The 22425-nt window shown below is 36.6% G+C and overlaps 2 protein-coding genes across 6 annotated transcripts in view; one reads left to right on the plus strand and one right to left on the minus strand.

The window, feature by feature from the left end:
• Window positions 1-22425, minus strand: part of GREM2 (gremlin 2, DAN family BMP antagonist) — a 562614-nt gene that overhangs the window by 431991 nt on the left and 108198 nt on the right. The gene's annotated exons all lie outside the window — the stretch shown is intronic.
• Window positions 1-22425, plus strand: part of FMN2 (formin 2) — a 165287-nt gene that overhangs the window by 78342 nt on the left and 64520 nt on the right. For all 3 annotated transcript variants that reach the window (XR_012774784.1, XM_075495975.1, XM_075495977.1), the window contains 4 exons: window positions 14089-14150; window positions 20347-20438; window positions 20578-20707; window positions 21667-21813. Coding sequence is in view for 2 of the 3 variants with exons in the window: in XM_075495975.1 (XP_075352090.1) it covers window positions 14089-14150; window positions 20347-20438; window positions 20578-20707; window positions 21667-21813 (431 nt within the window). In the remaining variant the exon portion in view is untranslated. The remainder of the gene's footprint in view (window positions 1-14088; window positions 14151-20346; window positions 20439-20577; window positions 20708-21666; window positions 21814-22425) is intronic.

Below are 22425 nucleotides of genomic sequence, written 5' to 3' on the forward strand. Positions count from 1 at the left end.
TAATACATAGACATTTTCCAGGCACAGAAGTCAGACCGACTAGTTTGTAGTTTCCAGCATCACCTCGGGAATCCTGTTAAAATTTGCATTTGTATGTTCTGAAATTTGTTCAATTTGAGATGGTGCCCAAAACGTACCACTTGAGGAGTACAGAACTTGTCAGAGAACCTCTTTGACCTTTTCTGTGGTTGTGAATCCTAACACAAATACTTTGTTTAACCTTTTCTGATTCTCTCTCTTTTGTGCTCTTTTTACAGCCAGATTATCTGCCTGCCAAACTGTTTCCTCTCAGGCTTCATACATCTGATGTGTTTGAAAGCAGATTTATTACTAGGTTCATGCATTTGGCAAGTTGGGTTTAGACCTTTTTGTTCTTGTCCAACTTACATTGAACTTATGAGACTTTTTGCTTTTCTATTTTCTTTGGCTAATTTCCACTCTTTGAAGAGTATCTTTTGTTTACAGGTGTCCCCTGTGCTCTTACGTTTAATCATATATGTGGTTTTGAGGAGTGGGAATACTGGGGATGTGAAAAGACGGGGGAAAAAAAGGGCACTTCTGAATTTTTCAGTTGATGATTTTTCTTTTTTTCTCTGAACCTCTAATGCAGTGTCTGTAAGCTTCCTTCTGACCTCCAAGCTTTTCTACCCTTTTAACTGGCTTCTCTTTTTAATGTAATTCCTCCTTGTAAAGTCTAATTTTATGGTGTTATTTTTAAAATTCTTTTCCCCCTGTCCTATAAAGAAATTTCATTTAAGACTGTTACGGTGCCTCAAACTGTTTTGTACACTGTTCAGAAGTAAATCAAGTGTTGCTTCTCCTCTTTTGGTATTTCTGCCTAGTTGCTTTGCGTGGTGATTTTAATACCCTGAAATTTAGACTTTGCATTATGTCTCAAAACTATACTTAACAGATTAAAGTTGCTTCTGCTATTATGTTTTCTATGTTGCACATTATCTTACAGCTTTTACCGTTTACAAGTCATTATTAACATGCTTGTTGACTGACCTGTAAGGGGGTACTAACGGTGTTTTTTCTATTTAGGCATGAGCTCCCTCAGTAGGGCGTGTGGTAGATCTGTTACAATTGATTGCTTTACGGCAATCAATTGCTATTGATTGCTTTGCTTTATTTTATTTTTTTAACGGACTCACGCTTCCTCCGGCAGTCGTTGCCGCTGCCGCAGTAACCAGTTATGGCACCCTATACAGCCTCGGGTTTAGTGTCACACTGATTGTCTTCCTTCTGTCACATGGGGAACGGCCGTTAAATCCATCAGTAAATATAAATTTGCCCACCGCGAGTGTCAGATGCCTGGAAACTATATGGAAGCACATCGTACGCACAGCCTGGACTTTTATCTATGGAGCTCTGCTTGTCTGGGTCATTTTTTCCGACTCATCTCCCTTGGCTTCTACCTGGGCGTCCCCCCTCCCCTTGGCTTCTACCTGGGCGTCCCCCCTCCCCGCCACACCACTTTCCCCTCCACCCCTGCCAGGGGAGGGGCCGCGCCGGCCCCTGCCGCACACTCTCCCGGCCGACGTGCCCCTGCGGCCGCCTTCGCCGCCGGCGCCGGGCGCCTTGCCCCATGCGGCTGGCGGCCGCCTCCCCGCGGCGGGCCCGGCCCGGCTCCCCCCGGCCGAGCCTCCCGCCGCCCCGGCCGGCCCCGGGTCCCCGCTTCCAGCAGCAGGTGGCAACAGCGGCCCGCGCTGCCGCCCCGGCGGGGAGCTCCGCGCCCGCTCCCCGGGAGACGCCGGCCCGGCTGGCGGCAGAGCGGAGCCCGCCGCCCCACCGCGCGGGCTGGGCCGGGCAAGGTGCTCGACCCAAGGTGCTCGACGGGGCTTCGCCCCGCTTTCCAGCTTTGGCTGAGGCGCTGCGTCGCGGCATACTTCTCACCCCGCGACTACCCTCTTCTAAAAACTAGTTCTGAGTGCAAGGAGGAGAAAGGATGATGCGGAGATGGGAGAGTGGCTTGTTTGCTGTATCCATCCATCATCCGTGGCAGGCAGGGTAAGAAACAGTGCAGGGGAAATGATGGTTAGGTATTAGAAAACCTTTTTCTGCTGCAAAAATTGGGAAACATTTAGTCCGAGAGCACGCTGGTTTTCTCATGCTGGAGCCGTTGCGTCGGTGTTCCTGTACCTGTCGCTTTATGAGGTACCTGGGTTTCTCCTATTTTTTTTCTCTTCTTTCCCTTGTTCTGTCGTGCTCCCGAGGCAATGAAAGATCAAGGTTATTTCCGTTGTTCTGCTGTTCCACGAGAAACCTCCCCAGGCAACGTGTTAGATTCTATTTCAATGTAATCTGTTTTCGGTTCTTAGTGAAGCTGCAATTGCTTTAGCTACCTGGACACAAAATATAGCTCTATGGCATTGAACTGAAGCACTACAGCGTGCCTCTTGTAATCTTAAAGTCCTCAGTAGGCCTAATCCAGTCATGATACTGAAATAAATACACATAGGTGATTCCAAATAACATTTGATTTTTTTTTTCTTAGAATGTGTGTATTTTGGTTTTCCATATATCCAGGCATTTGGTTTTGTTGTAATCCCAGCCCTTATTTCCTTGAGTTATTAATACCAGCTTTTGAGAAACACTTTGGAGCGTGAAAAAAGATGGAATTTAAACCATAAACATGCATCCTTTTGCCCTCAGTTATCACAGTATTGAGATTTGAATTAGTAAGGCTGTGTCATCTGTCATCTACCTAGCCAGAAATCTTTCTGCATTATTTTCATAATCCCACCGCACTTAGAACATGGACTAAATATCACAAGATCATTACATCATTTTCTTAGCATCTGTAGCTCTTTAATACTGTAACTCCAGAATATTTGGTGAAAGGCTTAACGTGTGTTAGTATGATGAAATCCCTGGTGTTTATCCAGACATCAGACTGGGCAGACATGTAGAATACCAGGCTACATCTAAACTGCTCTCTGCTGTGCCGAAAATAAAATTTTAATTTGATTTGGAAAATAAATTGAGAGTATGTAATTTTATTTCAGTGAGATACTACCATCTGACAGAGGGAAAGGGAAATTTGCTTTTGAAAGGAAACCTCTCAAAAGTTTTGTTTGTAATTCTTGAGCAAGAAAATTTGTATTTTGACTTGTGATTGCAACAGTTGACTGTACAGCAATTATAGATAAATGGAGACTTGCTTTGCCTGATTTCTGAATCCCTGTAAGTTTCCATGTAGTGTTTTCTAACTAGCTCTACTACTACGGATGCTGATATCATCATACACAACTGGCTAGCTTGAACCATAAGCAAAGAAAGCTTGTTTCTGAATGATCGTGCATGTCTTCATGGCTAAAAGAACTTCCAGTACTTTCTGTTGTACATCATCAAAAGGTAGCAACATTCAGTGTCGTCTGTGTAAAATGATTTAGTCTTGTTGGTGTTAGAGAAGACTAGTAGAGAACTTCAGAGGCACCTAGCAAAGGGCAAACAAGCAACTCAACTCTAGATTTTTAGAAAGAGCATTCTAAGCATTTAGTGTGGCTGCTAAATAAGGCAAGTCATGTAACACTGCCTGTTAATTTCTGCCTCAAGCCATTAGTCTGTGTAAATACGAACATTTTGGCAGTATAAATGATCTTGAGTTCCAGCTGAAATTCTGACCCTTCAACCTTTTGCTTTCTTTGAAGTCACTGATAGTTTTGCCATTGACTTTGGTGAGTCTAGGATTTCATACAAATACTTTAGGTGATGGAGAAGCCAATGTACCCCATGAAATATTGTTCAAAAGGTTATTTTCACTCACTTTTAGCACTTAAAATATTCTTTCTGTAGTGAATGTGTCAGATTAACTTACAGACATCCTTCATTCTCTCCTCCTTTTGGTCTGTGAAATTACGGAGCCATCTACTTTCAGATATCTTCTTATGCAGGTATGCGTAAGAACTGTAATCAGGTTGCCTCTTAACTTTCTTCTGTATAAGATAAATAGATCAAGCAATTCAACAGAAAGACAAGTTCTTGAAGCTATCCTGCTATTTCCTTTGTTGGCTTCTGATATTCCACTAGCTATAGCTCTAGTCCAAAGATTGTTTTGACTTCTAGTCACTCCTTGAGAGACAAGGAGTCTTAGGTTAGTCATTGATCATGATTACGAAGAGTGTAATCAAGACTGTTCTTTGGGTGAGTTTGAATCTGCTCAGGAAAGAGCAGCTCTCCCATTAGCATTGCCATATGGACTTCACTGAGGATTAATAACTATTTTTAATACCTTTCTTTTCGGTGTTGGTAAATATATATTTAGTTGCAGTAAGCTGAGAGCAAATTCCTATGGAAGCCTTAGATACTCTACTTTCTGGTAGTGTTTCATAAGCCATCAGATTTTCAGATCTAGGAGTTAGGCAGTTGTTAGCTCATTTAGTGTTGACACTTAAGTAATTTAATGTAAGTATTCTAAATTGCCAACTAGACACACTTGGAGCTCCATTGACTATTTACTAACTGTGGGTAAATTGACAGCACAAAAGCTAAGATCTTAAGTTAGCTGCTTAATGTAGAGAATATATTTTTTTGAAAAAAATGTAGGTTTGGTATTTACCCTGCTAACTTTATCAAATAAATATGCAGAGTGCTATATAACTGTACAAACCTGGTATATCCTTGCCATTATTATGAGGGATGGATAGTGGTCACTTCATCTCAAACAAATATAATAGCAAAAACATCAAGAGGTTCAGTGGTGGATTAGAAGAATGATTAAAAAGTGGAATGTATATAGGGAACATGGAAAGATTGGGGACTCTTCAGAGCTGCTCTCGGGGTCACAGAGTAAGGCAAATAGTTCAGAGATCCTATACAAAAAAGTTAGTGTCCTTTAGTGACTATGGTGCTAGAACAAGCAATAAATGATTCTTCCAATAGTTGGAATAATTTTAGCTTAAATTTATTCTTGACTTTGCACTACTTTAAACCTAGGTTTCATCTTTGCCAGTGAACTACTAGATGATTCCAAATAAATCTCTTTCTCTTCTTCCTGCATTTTGTTTATCTTTATCATTTAGAATGAGCTCCCTAAAGCAGGAAAGAAAAAGCTTGTATCTCTGCTTATGGACTGGACTTCTTCGAGTTAGCCATAGCTTTGTTTACTTTGAGCTACTCTAATGAAAATAGATAAGGTGGAATTAAACCAAAAGCCAGCAAATTTGAATTCTGAAAAAATCCACATGTAATTAAAAGTCTCAATCAGTTTGAAGCCTGAAGGCTTGTTTGTATTCCAAACAAGTCTTGCTAACTTTTCCCAGCTGCACTCAGTAAGAGATGCTACCTTGTTCTGCAAAGTTTGACTAGCATACATTCTTTGACTGTCATGGTTACACCATCACTGGTACCACAATTAGCCTGTGGAACTCCCAGACATAATGTCATTGAAATAGAGATCGAAAAGTGTTAGAGCCTACGTGGATCTAAAAGAAAAGTCAAACACTAACACACAGGAAACCCAAATTTTATTTCACTTGACTCATGAATACAAAGCTATAAATCATATCTGTCTGCAGGCAGGTTGGTATACAATGTCAGATCTACTGCATATGTGCCTTGCAGTTGATGTGTTTGTGCGGTTTGTTTTTATAACGTACACTGTAAATACATAGTGTCATGTAAACACCCCAAAAATATATTCCTCGGATATCCTGTTCTAGTAGTCTCCCCAGCAAGAGTGATATAGTTGATAGGTATGACAAGTTTCCTTTTCAGAACCTCTAAACAGAATGCCTGTGGTATGCTATACTACCTTAACCAGAAAGTGAAAAAGCTTAGTACAAACTGATATTGAAGTAAAAGCCAATAGCATTTTTTAAGAGCGGTAATTTTATTTTCTGTAACAGAATTTCTTACATGTAAAATACATCCATATGCCAATGATAAATTTTATATTAAAATCTTGTTCCTGAAACACTTTTAAAAATACATTTAAGGGACAGGAAGTTTACCTAGAGAACAACAAACCCCTACTATATGCATAAAGCACACTTTTTTTTTTAAAAACAACTTATTTGAATGTGTCTCATATCATTTGCATTTGTGTACCATGCTAAGCCTGAAGTAGTGTTTCGGGAGTTATCATGGTAATCCTTTCCAGTTTATTGAAAATCTTGAATCCTGCCAGTCAATCCTGTGCTTCAAACTTACTCCCAGCCAGAACCATGGCAGGTTCATTGAGACTGTTTGCTCCTCCACACACTATAGTTTTAAATAAGCACAATCTGGTAAAACGCCAGTCTTTTCTCAACCTTCTTATATCCCACACCCATGTTTTTTTCACCTGCCAAATTCAAACAAATCTTATCTAAACAATTAAGATAAGCATTGAAGTACTCGTCTATAGTCAAATCAGCAAACCTCTCAAAACCAGAACTGAAATACAATCTCTCTAAATTAAACAGTCTACAATGGCAATCATGTTTGTATTTAAACATTTTATTCTGAAAGGATTACAGCATTGGTCTCCATTTTTTTTTCCTGCCTAGACAAGAAGGCGACATACTGAGTCAAACAAAATATATTTGTTCTCTAAGAACTGAACTTGCACGCTTTTTGTAAAGAAACGGTATAGGTGTATGAAGTTAGACTTCAAATAATCGGTAACTGCTGTCCTTAACATAGTAGGCAATTGTTTGAAATGTATGTAATGTAACTATTTATATTAACTATGTATAGCTATATATAAAATCTAGTTATATATTTTGTTGTATGTGTATATATATTTATATGTATGTAAAAAAGCTCTATCAATACAATTTTATTGCTATATATTAGGGATACAACATCAGGGAATAAGAACGCTAAGGACAATGTCTAAAAAATTGAATTGTGTTTATAAGAGAAGAATCAGTACAAAAAGTGATACTAAAGATTCACTCTTTTTGATGAAGTCTCCTACTTCTGTTACTTCAAATTTTGCAAATGCATATTCTTAATTGATTCTTATTTTATTGCTTCCCAGAAATGTGAGTGCATGTTCTTAAAGGTATTTAAAAATTTTAAGTCCTTTAAAAACAATCTGAAGCAACAGCTAAGCTTAATCCATGGCTTCTGCTTGGAAATTTTGTATACTGTTCTGGTTTCTTATGCAAGCTTTAGATCAAGGTGAATTACTGCCACAGTAAAACTGTGTGCAAGCAGTTTGAAGTACTGTTTCTTGCCTCTGATTCATGCCGTATGTACTTGTGTCGAAGATCCAATCTCCATTGTGTTTTGTGCACTTAAAGTTTTCATCCCTAGAAGGTTAGAGTATTTGCTAATAAATAAACATATCACAAAGGTACTGAGGGCAAGCAGGTAGGTAATAATACGAAACTGTTTTCATTTATGCAAAGTCTACCCAGTGCAGCCATCCCATTATCAACAGGGTCTTTTGCTGCAAGTTGTGCAAGTTCAGATACTCCTGTTTAAAAATTCTTTTATTTCACTTATTTTCTGAGAATCTTTAAAAATTATACAGTCATGATCCTTGTGTGTTTTGCTGCAGCTCCCATTTCATTTTACCACTGTATTTACCATATTTATGTAAACATAACATTTATTTCAAAGAGGCTTATTTGGGATTTAACTTTCTGCATTAGGAGACTCACATTTCTATCATTTGAGATAAAGAAGAATCCCAAGAGAATAGCAGTGGTCAAGTTATTGGAAGTATCACAGACAAAAACATGACCTTGTGCAGTAGGCCTGTGTTAGATGAATGATGCCAATAACCTCACATGGGAAAAAAAAAAGAGCAAAGGATAGCAATTTTTGAAGTTGTGGGTTTACTATATAACCAGTAAAAGATTGCAATAAAAGACTGCAAAATTTGCAGTTTAGTTGATTTTTAAATATAAAGTTGGATTTAAATCTGGGTTTACTTTGCAAGTAGCTTGATATTGCATCATACCATAATATTTATAGCAGCAAAGGAAGCCACCACTTTGATCTTCTTCTAAGGCTCTCTTGACTCTTTTGTTGATGACAACATTGAGGCAGATGTGTGTTCTTCTACTTCTGAATTGAGCAGTTCCACTGTCAGTCATTCCAAGGAACCCGATGAAATTGCCTACATTGAGACTTTTTTTCTGGTTTGCTTGTATTTGCATATGTGGTGTTCTTGCATTTTCCTCCAAAGACATCTGTCAGTGAAGGCTTCCATTCTGTATCAGAGAACCAACAAGTTTGTTCTTTATCTTTAATTTGTTGTCAGAAACATTTCATAAGTTGATCAGGCTATATACTGTCTGACTTGTGTTTCTTGTATTAGAATTTTCCATTGCTTAAGGCTTTGCCAGTATGTTAGTTTTCTACTGATGTTAGGTTTTGACCATTTGAAGTTTCCTACCCATACGTTATTCTTGGAGCAGCTATTTTTTTTTTATTAACTCAGAAATAATCGTTCAAGGAAGATCATACAATGTGACACATTTGACCTACTCATCTACTCATGTGCCTTTTTTTTTTTTCCTGCCAAATATCCTTTTTAGATATTTGAAAATGAATATGTCTCATCAAATTTTCAAGTACAGTTACTTGAAAACATTTTAGAAGGTTGAATGACTTTTAATGCTACGGTTCTGCCTCAAAATTATGTAGTAATTTTGAGACTCTATTTATGTACAGCTTATGGTTTCTATATAATATAGATACAGGTTCTTAATAACAACAAAGTCCATTTGCATTGTAAGACTGGTTGATGTTTCATTCTTTTCTGTTTCATTCACTCTTCAGCTTGGAGTAATATTCTTGGGGTATAGATGGTTTAATTGTCAATATGGAGCAGAATTATCTGGGGATGAAAGTTAGGAAAAAGTACCATGGAAGTTGTAACCTCTCAGTATCCTGTAATTGTGCATGTTAAGAGTCACACGATGGGCAGAACAGCTGTGAAACCCCCAAATCTGTGCCCCACACCAAACTGCACGATAAGAGTTCCATGATTATCTGCTGTAGAAGTAGGAGGTCCTTCATTCAGTGCAGAAGAATTATCTGCCTTTGTAATTTGCTGAAGTGACTGTCTGTTGCTGCTATTTGACAGAGGAGATAGATTTGAAGTCTTGCAAAGACTCCTGGTGCTCTTCTGGAGAAAGAGAACAGATGTGAAAGCAAAGAGGCAAAGATGTGCAGGAGGAATAAAGGAGTGGCCTCTTGGAGTGATACTGCTTGGTTTGTGGAGGGCCATGGAGAAGTCAATTGCGGTGGAAATCAGCATGAAGAACTTGGGTGGATGGTTTGCTTGTTTGTCTCCCTGAAGCATGGATTTAAGTACAGCAGGATTGATTCAGCATTCCTTTTGCAAATTTGAGGTGGTTTTGCTTCAGCTACTGCTTCTTTCTGAGGAGTTAAACTGTAATCTGTTATCAGTCAAGTAGGATTTGGAAATTGCTCAGTCAGTTTTTGGGGAGACAGCAGTGCTTCTAGGAGGTCTCAAGAAGAGGACACTCACTTTTAGATGGAGTCTGGCGACAGAAAAGATTAGGAAGCGTACTTGGAAAGGCCAGAGAAATGGAGCATGATTTGAAACTTGCCCTGAGAAAAGGGAAGGCATAAGACCAAGATTTGGACTGAATACCAGTCTTCTGAAAGTCATCCATAAGTGAGATTGTGCTAATAAGAGTTTTATGACATAAAAGTTGGATCCAAAGGATCGGGTTGATAATTCTTTTTCCTGAAATTCTACTCAGTGGGAAATTTTGAATTTTGGCCTTTTCATTTTAAAAGGAAGTTCCAGAGTTTTGGACTTGCAAACAGAATAGAGTTTCCAAGCACTGGGTCGCTGTAGGAAATTGTCTTTTCTCTAACAGTTTATGTAAATGGTACTATTGGTGGATTTAGACTCATAGCCTCAGGCAAGTGTAGGTTTGCTGTGTCTATATCGCCTATCAATTTTGTTTTAGTGGTAGCTGGTAGTTCACATGCTTCTACATATATGAATAATCAACAGTAATGATCTGTCTTACAATAAAAAAAAATTACTTCTACTTCCTTCTGTAGTCTTCCTGAGAATACACTGTGCATCCTCCAACTTTCTGCTGGTGTTTTCTCATGCATTTCTTCTTCAGGATTATATTTGCTGGCAAAAACTTTGATCTCGTTGGTGGCTCGGTTACATACTGTGTTCCCCTGAGGACATGTGGGTGGTGATTATTCATTGTGTTGGGTTTATTTTTTTGTGTTGTTTTTTTTTAATTGTGTCTGTGTCCTAAGTTGGCTTCTACATATATGGGAGAAAGTCCATCTGTCCTCAGAGTTCAAGTATGCCTCTGAATATAGTTGTGTGCTTTACACTAATGTCTTGGGGTTTTTTTAGCAACAATATTATCATCCTGTCAGGCGCAATATCTTCTAAGGTGCCTAGCCAGACTTGCAAATTAATTGATATTACTAAGAATAGTAAGTCTTTGTGTCTCTGCATATATTTTATTGTCCTTCCAGTTTGAAACTAGTACCTAAGTTGGCTTTGTTATTGTGAGTTTCCATAATTTTTTTTAATATTCAATTTATATTGTAGAAATACAGAGTAGAATGGAAACTCTTCCATTCTGCTAAAACTTCTATATTCTGCAGTTGTATAAGAAAGATATAATTTCTGTCCCAAAGATAGCAGTTTAAATTTCCATGTAGATTGTGACAAAAACAATGAGAGTATCAGGAAAGTTTAAGACCAACAAGAGATTCCTAAAGCCTTTGTTTTGGCTACAAATCCTTTGAAATATCTTTCTCTTCCTCTGTCCTTTATAGTGTCAAGCAGCCCTTTGCAATTGGTCTTCAACCCCTCTTTTTACTGGGTGGATGTTCTGTAATCATTTATTGACCAGTGCTTGCTTTAAAAAAAAAAAAGTCATTAGTTTGTAGTTCCTTTTATTTTTATCTGTGCGTATTTGTGTGTGTGTCAGGACATACTTGGTTCAAATTTGATTTAGTCATATCTCTATATGTGTATATACACACAATTATATATGTACATAAAGTAATTTTACAGTATTAGGGCTTGAAACTGGTGCTGGCTTGATGGTTTTATTGGCAGCAGTGGCAATAGGAATGCAAGAAAATAGCAGAAGTATGAAATCTTGAAGGTAAGAACTAAATGCCTGAGTCTGATGTGATTAAAATAAAGTTGTTTCTATTAGAATAAAAGCCAACAGATACTCTTCCCTGCTGTCTTATGAATGTATCAGAAAGGCTGGATGATGCGCTGGCTATTAAAGATTGTTTTATGGTAGTCAAGACCAGGAAATGGCAATGTCAGCTTTGAAACAAAAAAATCACTTTCTAAAATAGTGACATGGGTGAAAATATCCAGTGACTGCAAGACAATTATAAACCCTTCTCCAGATGTTTGCATCAAAGTATACTGGAATTGTAGCATAGCTCAGAATATTTTCATATGAGGAAATTAATGTTTGTCTGTATTTTTCATCTTTATTTTGCCACCACATATGGAATCCTTCAGTTAGATATTTGTGTAGTCATGCTGATTGTAGGGAGGGGGCATGTTTAGCTAGTAAGCTTGGCTGCATAAGGAAACATCATTGTTTTTATCAGTTCAAATTGTCTAGATGGTGGAATTAAATATGCAACAGTCGTGATTTATTTTGCCAACTATCGTGTTCTGCATGACAGTGCTGCAGTACCGCCAGGAACAGAAGCTCATCTCCTGATTCCTCAGAGCGGGGGGAGCAAACCTATGGTGAATGTTGAAAAATCCTAGTGGGATGCTAGAGTGCCATTTATGAACATATACATCTTTAGATGAAATATATAGAAATATATTTGTCTTGGGAGGGGGGGGACTTGAAACATATATACTAGGATCTAATTTCTCCAAGTCCTTGTCTCAGACTGATTTGTTTTAAGCAGCTCCCTGAAGTATGTACACTCTTCTGCATACCTGTTTTGTTGAAAGTACACAGACCTGGCACCATTGTGTTTGCCAGGCGTTCTCTTATCTCCTGCAAGCATTCAAACAAAAGTGTTCTATTGCTCCCTGGGTAATCCGTGGGTGATCTTAACATTGAGCAAAAGTCAGAGCAGGAACTTATGTCATATTTCTTAGTGCAGGAGTAGACAGTCTCTGGAAGGAAGGGGAAGGGGGTGGAGCAGGGAGAAGACAGCCACAACGCAAAATAAATAGTTGAAGGGTTGTAAGTGTGTTCATATATGAAAACATTGCGTAACCGTAAGAATGCTGAAATGTAGGGATAATACAAACTGAGTTTCATAATATATCCTGGTTTTAATAAAGCTGTTTGTATATAGGCTTTGACATATGTGTTTTCTTAAAGTAGAGCTCTCAAACCAATCTAGACCCAGTTTCTGTTGGCATATTAATTTTAGTCTCCGGTTCTACAAGGCAAATTTGGCATGTTTTTAAGCATGCAGCTAGTCCTATTAAGCAACAGGGATTATTAAATACAACATATACTACAGTACCTTGTTGAGAGGGCATCTTTAAGTCTCTGTTGCAACAATTATTACACTCAGGGCGGGGGGAAAGAGCTATAAAATATCCCAAATAATTAGTAGCAGATTTCTGCATGTGCGCCTTCCCCAAAAAAAACAAAACAAAAAACATGTTGCTTCCTGAACTGTTACCTGTTACATTGCCATTATCTTTCAGATTCTCTTGCTTTCTGGTAAGGGAAAAATAGAAAAAAAAAAAAACCAATTTATTTCTGAAAATTAAAGGATTTCCTAATTATTTTTTGTTTCAGTCCTAAAAGTTAGCTTCGTGCTCTGCTTAGAGATACAGTGTAGCCTGTTTAGTTTAATCAAGATCAACACTTCTTTGTTTATAATTTTCTTATACTGTAACTAAAACTATGTCTCAGGCCTGGAAAGGGGAAACATGATGAGTCCCAGACTCAGAGTGGTACCTCTAAATACTTTAGAGCAATCGGAAACACATGAGCTTGAATTATATTGTCTGTAGTCTTTAGGTGTATACACAGAATTTCTCTGTGACAGTTAAGGATATGGATTTATAGGTCATAAAGTAACCTAGTGCTGGGTTGCTATCGCTGATCAATGTTGCAATTTCTAGATTAATCTTGCCTAGGGGATTATTCTAGTTGTTGTACTAGTGCACATACACACACGCAGAGCCCATTACAAAAAAGGGTACAAATTAATGAAGCGCAAAATAGGAAAAAGACTGGTATAGTGTGATAAAAATTATTAATTACCATCACATATGTTCTAATGCAACATTCTAAATTTCTTTCAAGATTTAAAATCTGGATGAGGAAAGTTGGATATATCTGGCTTTTAAATGAATGGGCAGTGTGCTTGCAAAAAATATGTAAGAGGAAGACTGAAAAGTACTATTTTAAAAATAATTCTTTGTATTAGCTGAGAATAATTCTTCACTGGTTTGCATAAACATGTCCTATAGCTCAGGAAGTGTTCCTAATACAAGCGGGGAGATAGGGTTGTGTTCCTAAAAGTGTACCCCTCTTAATGATTTCTTTTTTTCCTTGGTCCAGGCTAGGTAGATGGAAATTCCTCTCTCTGTGCTATTGAACTGGCTTTTTGATGCTGAAAAAATACTGTATGTGTGTGGCACCAGAACTGGTTGGGAACAGGAAAGCCATATTTTGTATCTGTACTAAATGTGTCGGCTTAGTGCATAGAAGACTTGACCCTTGTCAGGTGTTTTGAAGTTAACTGGCTGACTTATGGATTAATCAGTTTAAGACTGAAGCCAGCCAGTGACAGGAATGAGCTTTGTTGTGTGAGTGTGTGTGTGTGTGGCTGTGGTGCAGATTTACAAATTTTTATAATGCTTTCAGTCGGACCGTGAAAGTCTGATGTAAAGCTTATCTCTGATCTCTGGCTATGGCCATACTCATGGGATCGTGTTTGTGTGTTTGGGGGGAGGGAGATGAATTCTTTAACACTTGACACCTGGCTCTACCAGGTTTCTAGCCCATAGTCTTAGGAACGGCACTATTCAAGGCATTAATAAAGTTAAAACCCTTAAGCTGTATGACCAGTAGGTCATAAAAACTATTGCTGGGTATTGTGCTCAGTCTTTCTTTCACAGCTGGATTATCATTCTGACAACTAACTCTTTTTTTTCTTTTGTCTTTTTTATAGCTGTTGTGAACTTGGACAACTCTGTGGTTGACCTGGAGACCCTTCAAGCCCTGTATGAGAATGTGAGTAATCAGAGGAAGTCCATATAATGTAAGAATACTGTAGGTCCATGTTGAAGGTATTTTTGGTTTGCATCAGTAATATTCAGAAAGCTTGTAGAATGTGTTCTATTTTGAAGTTACTTTATTTTCTCCAAAGCAATGAAAATAATAAGCATTAAAATTGTATTTATTGCCATTGTGTGTTTTATATAATGCATACATTTTTATATAAGTAACATGATCAACTTGTCAATGACTAAACAGAAATTGGTTTTGCTCCTTTTTTTTCTTCTTGGGTGGGGCAGTCTTTGGCCAATAGGTATCAGACCTTGCACTCCAGGTCTCTGGCTTCACTTCATAACTTCACTAATATAACAACTTCAATAAAAAACATTGTTTTAATAACAGCAATAATTCAATTTGTGGAACTGGAGCTTTTAATTATCATTATTTCAGGGATTCCTCCAAAATAATTTTAACTTTTTGAGAAGAAAAGTATTGCTCTAAGTTAATGTAATCAAAAGCAGTATAAACTGCCAGGGGCTTCATAAATGTCTGTTACTAATCATCAGAGAGTGTTTGACCACCAGGTATGCAAAATCGGGGATTCAGAATATACTCAGGCATGTTCTAAAACTTTACAAAGCCAATCATGTGCAAAATTCAAAAAAGTGGATCTCAGAAACACATTTCTGCCTTCAGCTGAGGCCAGTGAGCATTACCCCCTTCTCCAAGCACATTGCCTGAATACATGGAAGTCTGGCTAGGCATCTCTGGAAAGGGCAAAGAGGCTTTCTATTTACTCTCCAAAGAACCTGAAAATACGAAACATAAAGCTGTGAGCCACAGAATGGCAATGTATGCTATTGTATTGGATTTTTTATTTCCCTCACATTATAGTCTTGATAATATGTTAATTACTTTTACACTTTTCAGATTTTTGGTTTTTAGATGTTTTAGCTTTTTATGAACTACTTTGGAATGATTTGTTGATTTATGAAATTTCTCATATATTATCCACTTCGGGGCCTGAAGAGAGAGATAGTAAGCTCTAGTCCACTGTATAGAAAAACCAAAAAGCTAAACAAAAACGAAAAACAAAAATCTAACAAGAACTAGAAAGCACTTCTACTCTTATTTCATCTCTGAAGAATTAACTTACTCAACACTGCTCAGGAAGATAATGGTCAAATGGGAAACGTATTCTAACTACCCCCAAATCTTTATACTTTAAACACTCTCATCCTTATGCCGCAGGATTTCTGTTTTGGCCTGTGTTATTTTTATTTTCCATTATGTTTAATCTGCTCCCTTACACAGCACAGCTATATCCCATTCCATATGTTCTTTAGCATGTAAAAAATTGAAGTAATTTTATATATTACATATAAGTGATTGTGAGAGATTGTGTTGTGGGAAGTATGGAATAGATACTGCCCTTATGACCAGTTTTTGCATGCTTCCCTCTTTTATATTGCATAAGACTTTTATTTTGGTTTAAAAAAACAGTCCTCCTATGTGGCTAATGTACTCGTAGGATACTTTTCAAATGCTGTCTTCCTGTCATCTTTAATATACTTCAGAGTTCCAGTATAATGGATTACCTGCAAATTTGCAGTTCGTTGAAATAACCAAATGCCATTGTGTTCCTTTTGTCATTACCTTCACTAATTACAGAAAATGCCTAGGAAATATTGTCCTGATTGAGGAAAATATCATAGGTTAATCTCAGGCAAGACTCAAAAAGTTGGAATGACTATAACATATTTCTTTTCTTTGAATAGAAGACAGATCAGCCCAACTTTATATTTGCTTGTGTACAAGACAGAAAAAAAGGTGTAAGCAATGGGTAGTACCAGAGAGCCTGGCATGTTTGATTCCTCCCTTACTTCTCAGCCTCATCCTGTGTTGTAAGTGGGGATAACTTTGCCTCATTCAGCTACTTTGTAGCCATTAACTTAATTTTTAGTTCTTAGGGTTTATTTATTGGATTGGGATTTTTTGCTGGATATTTAAGTACCACTGTACTAGTTCTCAGCCTCTCTATTTGATCTCTATGGAACATATGGGAGCATTTGTTTTAAAGTCTTCCCTCAGAATGTAATCATATTTTCTGATTGCATGTGTCTGGCATGGTGCTTTCCCTTCTTAAATGTGAATGAAATTTGGGCAGTCTCCAAACCTAAACACACCCTAATTTCAAAAGCCACAGTCCCGAGGGCTCAATTCCTGTTTACTGAGGAATTAAAGTCTTGTTAAACCACAAAGTTACTGTATACATCTTAGTGACTTTTTATAAACGAAGAAACCCGCACCCCACCAAAGACCCAAACCCTCGATAATTTATTTAATAGTATTAAGCAGTATTGCATCAAGTGAGGAGGACTTTACCATACAGTGCTGTAGTAACATAGTCACATAGTTCTTACACGTGGTTGCGTAGTTTGCTTTATAAAATGTTGTTTCAATATGTGCTGATAATCAGCTATGTATTAAGATCTAGACAATTTTAATAGGAGAGTCTTAATAGATAAAGCTACATGTGGAACACTTACTTTAATGTGCTTTACAAACTCCCTAATAGCAATGCTTTCAGGTGGCAGCTATAATGAGAGAGGGAAAAGGTAGATAAAATTCAGTGGAGCTGTCAATTTGCTGTATGCGGTTAGGCCATATTGGTTGTGATGAGAAATGTACTTATTTGCAAATAAGTGAACGTTTACTATGAAAACAGGTAGCCTCTTAGAAGCTGAGATTGTAGCTAAAATATCACTGTTTGAAACAAGATAAGCCTGCTCCTGCTTATGTCTTCACTATGTTGTGAAAATAAGTGTACAAAAAGTGGATTAAAAATTAGATCAAAGATAATCCTTTGATACATGGAGTTGCCCTTTTCAAACCTCTTTACATTACCAAATGAAATGTGTATACTTTCTTAATTTGACTCCTGGTAAATTGTCCACCCTGTCTCTGTCTTTAAAAGATTTAGGTCAATGCTTTCAAAAACCTCAAAATGCCATTTGCAAGAGCGAAAGGCACCCAGAAGTCTGAAGTGCATGCTTCCTCTCTGCCACTAAGATTCAAATCTTCTCCTCAATTAGTTCTTGTGATTTTTTTTTTTTTTTTTTAAAACTGGCAATTACAGTGCAATGTCTTAATGTTTTTCTGCAAAGACTATAGATTTTACCTGACTTCTGATACATGACCCAGCTTCAAAGCAATATGATAATTGTTATTAACCTGGGTATCTCTGTATATCCTTGTTGTTTCAGTTACTTTTGACAATATTCTTTAGATGAGTCACTTGATGCTTTTGAAGTATGTAACATTAACTTTGAAAATCAAGTTGACCAAAAAAAATCCACCCCAAAATTAAAAAACCTACCCATATTTAAACTGATCTAAACTCAGAGCTACGGTTCTGTTGTAAGGAAAAAAACTAATCACGAAATGCAAGTTTTATGTTGTGAAATGGAAAAATGGCCCTTATGAACTTTGGTAAGACCAAATATAGGGTAAGTTTATACTCTGGCAAAGGTGGGAAAAGAGTTAAACTAAAGCAGTGTATTTTTTGCCATAATTTCTATCAGATTTATGCTGTCTGATTTTAGATACAGTTAATATCAAATTCTGGTGTATTATACTATTTTTTTCCATTTATGATGGCATATAATAGCTACAATTCAAGGAAATAAATAGTAGTGACATTCAAAGAGGTGCTAATGCAATCAGATTAATGACTTTTATGAGAAGTATCTATTGAACATGTTCTTTCTTGACACAAATGTTGGAGGGTAACATAAAAGCTTTTTTTTATTATCCATCTGCAAATTAGAGAATAGATAAACATTAACTGTGAAGCTAACTGGTAAAAATTCTGAGAAATAATCTTCAATAATACCTGTGCAGAAGGTATGTCAGCCTTATTCCTTTTCTATAGTAATTTAAAATACACATATCAGAATTCAGGATACCAGAGCCAAAATTAGTGACTTGAAACTCAGGTTTCATTCTGAACTTGCACTATATACTTGGACCTCTTGATTTTGGTGAAGACTGTAAACCATATCTCTTGAGTTTTGCTCAGGCCTACCCATGAGTGGATCATGCTTAGCCTTTGTATCTTTGCCATTTGTTATTCCTTTGCATACACAATCTGAGAATAATGGCTTAAATAAGGAATAGTAAGTCTGCCTAACCTTTGCCCATGGGATTTGGTGGAGAAACATTAGCAGCTTGAACCTGCATGTATATAATAGATTGCTGTGATAAGCACTTTAATACTTCACTATGTATAGAAGGCCAGAAGAGAGAGTACTCTCACTATTTATTCTAAAGAATTTGCAAATAACCATTTACCTTTATGCTCCTTGCTAAAATATTTTCTCCTCTCTAACTATTATGAAAATTTTCAAGTTATTTCCTTTCAGTTTAACAGAAGAGAATATACTTTACAGATTGGCCAGAAATAATAGAACTTAATTTAAAAACTGTTCGTACGAGAACTTGTTTACTTTTACAAAAAACTTGTTTACAATTTACAAGTGTAAATTGAATACGTGAGTTTTTTAAAGTGTAAGTTGAATAAATAAAATAGATTTTCCTACAAAGTCCTGTCATTTGCATACCTAGACCTCTGTGGCTCTGACGACATGACCACTGGAACAATACTACCACTCTTGGCATCCTTCTGATTTCTAAAATCAATAGATTTCATCCGTTGCCAAGAGAGTTTTCACTGATTTGAAAAGAAATGGAAGCTTTCTTTTTCTTTTAACTCTTCATTGGGTAAGAACGTTCTAGATGAAGCAAAGAAATGTCCCATTTATACCTGCTCCCTAACACAAAACCAATAGCAAGTCTTTCTCCTCAACAGCACCTACAATACTTAAGTGGAAACTTCTGCAGTTAGTTGGATCTTTCCTAGTCTTTACCCTGTGTCTGGATGAGTCTTCTAAGATTAAAAATTTTAGAGAAACTCTGAAGAGCTTTTGCTCTGAGTGACTCTTCAATCTCTTTGTCTTTCTCTTTCATGTCAGTGTTTTCTCCCTTTTCACATGGAAAGATGTTCAACAACCTCAGAAGAACTGTCCAGACCTGACTCTGGTTTCAGATTGCTGATGGAGCTGTGGCAGTATGATTTGAGATAGTTCCATACCTCTTCCGCTAATTGTGCAAAAGCATGCAAGAAAGAATGCAGATGCAGCCTATCTTTTGCTTTGCCATTATTTAAGTAGCTAGAATATAATTTTCCACTTTTGTCTTCACGTTCTGTGGTGGAGTAAGTTAAAAAATGTGTGTAACGTTTTCTTAAAGGAATAAAGGTAGATATCTTTACTTCTTTTTTCACTCTTGCACAGATTCATGTTTTGAATCTGTTTTGAAAACCACCGTGGATGTCAAAAGAAGGGTCAGAAGGAGAAATTTTCATTCCACTTTTATTCCTTTCCACGCCATTCCATTTTCCAGTACTGCAGTTGGAAAAAAATAATTTCACTGTAGCATGGAGCACAGAAAGAAGTGAGGCTCTGTTTCTTTTGATTGGAATATTGAAGAAAAGACCGCACAATATGCCACAGGGTCCTCCAAGAAACTAGGCAGTTTACATGTAATTGTTTTGGCGTATTAAGATAAAAATGAAAATAATTTTACTCCAAAGAGGTATGCAGTAGTTCTCATGTATTATGGTATGTATGATAGTTCCATTACGAATCAACTATTTTTTGTTGTTCCATACTGTTTTCCAAATACCAAATAAAATTTAAATTGCAGTAAACAATACAAACCTATTTTCATTCAGTTTAAAAAAAGATATTATTTAAATATATATTTAAAGATCAGATTGCATTCAAATGCAACCCAACAGATTTGGAAAGAGAAATACAACTCAAGAAGAGAGTTCTTTGATCCAAAGACTTTATAAACAGCCAAGGAAAAGGGACTGGGAATGAAGATTATTGTCTCAGTGCATGGTTGAATGCATAAATCTTTTGCAGATTACTAGTAGTCAATAATATTATTTGGAAGATGTTCTGTTTTCCATCAGATGTACTTATACTTAAAATCGTTCTATGGACTAAGTAGTTCTACCATAAGCAGATGCTAGAAGGAAAAGAAAAATCTATTAACATGATTTGTTACCAGGGCATCTTTATCTGTGTTGTTTGACTAGGTTTTTAATTAACACTTTTTAATTACTTTGTTTCCTTTGTTCCAGAGAGCACAATCAGATGAATTAGAAAAAATAGAAAAGCATAGCAAGGCATCCAAGGAAAAAGAAAATGCGAAGTCTTTGGATAAGCCGGAACAGTAAGAACATACTTATGAAAGAACAGTTTTGCTCGCTTCAGAAAACTTTTCCTGCTATTGTAAACTATCTAGAGATGTTATAAAAGAAAAAAAACCTACTGACAGTGACTCATATAATTTTCTTTAATCACTCCTACAGGTTCCTCTATGAACTCTCACTAATTCCCAACTTTTCAGAACGTGTATTTTGCATCCTGTTCCAATCAACATTTTCAGAAAGCATTTGTTCAATCCGTCGCAAACTTGAATTGTTACAGAAACTGTGTGAGGTAGGTTTGCTCTGTGAAAAGGTAGAGCTAAATTTCTGATATTTAATCTTGTTAGGTTGTACTCATATTTCAAAAGTTTTTGCTTTATTTACTTTAAGTACTCATTAAATCTGAAGGATAGCAGAATAGAACGTTTTATGATTGTACTTCAACTTCAAAGCGAATTTTAAGATTAGCTTTTGGTACTGAACTATATCATGTTTTTGCCATCAATGTATATCAGCCTCTGGAAAATAATGTACCTTCTCCTTTTGTTAAAACAAAATCTTCCCTCTTCATAGGGACCATATCACTCCTTTCCAAATGAATGCCAGTTCAGTCCACCTTGTGTTTGCTTGGATTTTGGAAGTGTGTAACTCAATAATATCTCTGATATCTAAAAACAGTTAGAGATAGCAATGTTATCTCTAGCTAGAAGAGATTACTGGAATTTTGTGGTCCCATGCAAAACAAATACATGGCTTTAAAATGCAGGTTTCATCAGTATTTTCAAAACTGAAAAATATTTGAAGTATTTTATTTAATTGTTTTACCATTTAGTAGATTTTGTTTTTTATTTGATTGATTAAATGTTTTAATTGTTCCATGTGGGTTTTTTATGAACTCCTTGCAGAATTCTCTCCTAAATTAAATATACCACTCATGATATCAGCATCAGTTAAGGAATTACTATTTTGTTTTTCTTAACAGGTCATCTCTGATAATATTGTATAGATTTCCTATTATTTTTTTCTAAGTATCCATTTTGGAGATAACATTCTCCATTCACAACAAATTACATATTGATATTATTCTACTTCTACATGTTGCAGTTGAAGTTTGTTAATTCCCTAAATTTGAGCCTTTATATAAGTATTATTCTGAACACAGTATCAACAAATCTGCTTATTAGTGATACTGTTAACCATAAATATTATTGTGAGTTTGAACAAAGAATTGTTTCTATTTCTATTTTGTAGACATTGAAAAATGGGTCAGGAGTTATGCAGGTCCTGGGTTTGGTTCTTGCCTTTGGAAATTACATGAATGGTGGAAACAGGACACGAGGACAGGCTGATGGGTTTGGACTAGATATCCTGCCAAAACTGAAAGATGTCAAGAGCAGTGTAAGTTGATTCTAGACTTCCCTAGGCCTGAGAATGTTAAATTCTCAGAAAATTACTTTGTCTCCATTTCTGAGTAAATGGTGTGAAACTTAAAGGCATGTCAAAGGGAATTCTTTTGTTACTATACTTAGCCGATCACACTACTACAGTTGGTTGTATTTCTGTAGAAATATGAAAATGAACCATCTCTTTTCATTACTGTACAAACAAAAATATCTTAAATTATGTCTGGGTTCCTAATGTGATATGTGTTTGACTTTTGATACACCTCATAGTTCTAACTTTTCCTGTATTTAGAAGCGATACTATGATCCTTACACTTAAAAGGTTTATTACAGAAGTGGAAACAGTTGTAAAAGAAAAGTCAACTGTGATTCAATGCTGATTCAAAATATTTGTGAGAAAAAAAAATAGTCACTCCTGAAAATGATTGAATAAGCATCCTGAGCATTTGGGATAACCCAAAATTCATCCTTTATATACATCATGAATACAGAGTGTGCATTTCACATTGGACCATGGAACCACCTGACTAAAGAGTAATCACGGCAAGCACTGCTTGATTTAAAGGTTTGTCTGGTATAGTCGTCTGAATAAGGAGAATGATAAGTA

Source organism: Mycteria americana, chromosome 3 (genome assembly GCF_035582795.1).
Source record: "Mycteria americana isolate JAX WOST 10 ecotype Jacksonville Zoo and Gardens chromosome 3, USCA_MyAme_1.0, whole genome shotgun sequence".
In the NCBI taxonomy this organism is placed as follows: Eukaryota; Metazoa; Chordata; class Aves; order Ciconiiformes; family Ciconiidae; genus Mycteria; species Mycteria americana.